At 41.2% G+C, this 2,578-nt stretch overlaps 1 protein-coding gene across 1 annotated transcript; it reads left to right on the forward strand.

Annotated features, from left to right (window-relative positions):
* The first annotated feature begins 593 nt into the window (after positions 1-593).
* On the forward strand, positions 594-1,505 carry LOC122914324 (olfactory receptor 4B1-like). Its single transcript, XM_044260956.1, has one exon. The coding sequence runs from the start codon at positions 594-596 to the stop codon at positions 1,503-1,505; it is 912 nt and encodes a 303-aa protein (XP_044116891.1).
* Positions 1,506-2,578: the final 1,073 nt, after the last annotated feature.

Below are 2,578 nucleotides of genomic sequence, written 5' to 3' on the forward strand. Positions count from 1 at the left end.
GAAGTCCGGTGAAAGAATCTGACCTGGGTTGAAGACTGGTATAACAAGGGAAGAAAATCATACTCAGGACCTTTTGGAAAGGGAAGAATTATCAGTGGGGAGATGTTTCCTGAGGCAGAGACGAAGGGAAACAAGGAGGTTAGGAGTATAGGTGTGTCATGGCAATTCCCCAATAGAAGAGAATTGCAGTGAAGAGGGTAAAAGTCTAGGTTAGAAACCAGAATGGCCAAAAGCACATACCAGAATGGCTCCTCAAATTCAAATCATCTGGTGAATTAGAAAGAATCCTGGCTGAAGTAAAAAAGTCTGGTTCTGAGGCCCAGAATTCACCAGATGTGTGATCCTGGTGTATAGCCATCTCCCTGAGCCTTACTTTTCTAATATACAAACTCGTTAGATTGCTAATATTTAATCCTGAATGAGTATTCAGGATTAGCATACATATGGGCCAACTGAATGAGTTGGTGATTAGTATATTGTAACGTGGGTTGCACTGTGTAATGTGTTATAAATGAGGTGAATCGGTTATAATCAATGTTTGTTTTATTGCAGGTCTCACATGATCTTGTGTCCAGAACACCTAATTGGATTCCATGGCGAATACAAATAATGTGACTGAGTTAATTATCCTTGGTCTTTTCCAGGATCCAGAGGTGCAGAGAGTATGTTTTGTGGTGTTTCTTCTTGTGTACTTGGCCACTGTGGTGGGCAATGGTCTCATTGTCCTGACAGTCAATGTCAGTAAGAGTCTGCATTCCCCCATGTACTTCTTCCTTAGCTACCTGTCTCTGGTGGAGATCACTTACTCCTCTACTGTTGTCCCTAAATTCATCACAGACTTGCTTGCCAAGATTAAAACCATTTCCCTGAAGGGCTGTGTGACTCAGATATTCTTCTTCCACTTCTTTGGGGTCACTGAGATCTTCCTGCTCACGGTAATGGCGTATGACCGCTATGTGGCCATCTGCAAACCCCTTCACTATACAACCATCATGAATCGATCTATGTGTCGCCTTCTGGTGGCTGGCTCCTGGCTTGGTGGCTTTTTTCACTCCATGGTTCAGATTATTATCACTCTCCAATTATCTTTCTGTGGTCCCAATGTGATTGACCACTACTTCTGTGACCTCCATCCCTTATTCAAGCTCGCCTGCACTGATACTTCTGTGGAGGGGGTTATTGTATTGGCCAACAGTGGATTATTTTCTATCTTCTCCTTCCTCCTCCTGGTGTCCTCCTATATTGTCATCTTGTTCAACTTGAGGAATCATTCTGCGGAGGGGAGGCGCAAAGCTCTCTCCACCTGTGCCTCTCACATCATGGTGGTCCTCTTGTTCTTTGGACCTGCCATCTTCCTCTACATGCGACCTCCCTCCACCTTCACTGAGGACAAACTGGTGGCTGTGTTCTACACGGTTGTCACCCCCATGCTGAACCCCATCATCTACACACTCAGAAACGCAGAGGTGAAAAATGCAATGAGGAAGCTGTGGGGGAAAAAGTAAACTCAGGGATGCAATAAATATGAATACATAAAAAAATTGTCATGTATAGGGTGGCCAAATATGCATTCTGATTTTAGTCAACTATGAGGAATTGAGGAAAAATTAACCTATTCATATTTTTCTGTTGTATTTAGATGAGCCCCTCATATTCCATTGTACTAATCATAACTGCACTAATTCATTGATGTCTGTATTTTGGAGAACATTTTGGAGAAGATCATCTAGACTGGAATTCCCACCTTATCATCTTCTACCTGTGCAACCTTGGGTTTATTTATTTTGCCTCTTGGTGTTAGCATGCCACGGTGTGTGGAAAGTCTGTAGCACTTGGAGACAGAAGTTTATGTTTTGCTTTGTCCTTGTCTTCTGATGTTGTGAGGTCTTGGAGTCCCAGGAAGGCTTGAATACTTCATTTGGGACCCTACTTATTAACCTGATTCTAATGCCTGAAATTCCATAGTAGGAACTTTATTTCATAGGCATAGGATATTGTTAGAATTGAAATGTCTCAGGGTGCCTGGATGGCTCAGTGGGTTAAGCCTCTGCCTTTGTCTCAGGTGATGATCTCAGGGTCCTGGGATCAAGCCCTGCATCAGGCTCTCTGCTCAGCAGGGAGTCTGCTTCCCCCTCTCTCTCTTGCTTGCCTTTCTGCCTACTTGTGATCTGTTTGTCAAATAAATAAATAAAATCTTAAAAAAAAAAGAATGGAAATGTCTCTTGGATGTGAAATACAATGAAGCTATTATTAACCATTAATCTGGACAATTTTAGAAGATCCTTTTCTTTTTAGCCAGTTGCTATCTGGGCACTGAGGTATTGCTTAAGCCAAAACTAGCTCATTGCCTGTTTCTGTATGTTTTGTATGGCCTACAAACCAACATGGTTTTTATACTTAAAAGAATCAAAATAGAGATGAGCACTGGGTGTTACATGAAACTGAAAAATTATTGAACACTACATCTGAAACTAATGATATGCTATAAGTTGGCTAATTGAATTTAAATAAAAAAATCAAAGTAGAATATTTGTTGATATATCAAAGTTATATGAATGTAAAACTTTAGTGTCCATAA

This window comes from Neovison vison, chromosome 7 (assembly GCF_020171115.1).
Source record: "Neovison vison isolate M4711 chromosome 7, ASM_NN_V1, whole genome shotgun sequence".
Taxonomy (NCBI): domain Eukaryota; kingdom Metazoa; phylum Chordata; class Mammalia; order Carnivora; family Mustelidae; genus Neogale; species Neogale vison.

Bases quoted from the DNA above. Each gene is read 5' to 3' on its own strand.
- LOC122914324 (XM_044260956.1), top strand. From the start codon at position 594: ATGGCGAATACAAATAATGTGACTGAGTTAATTATCCTTGGTCTTTTC.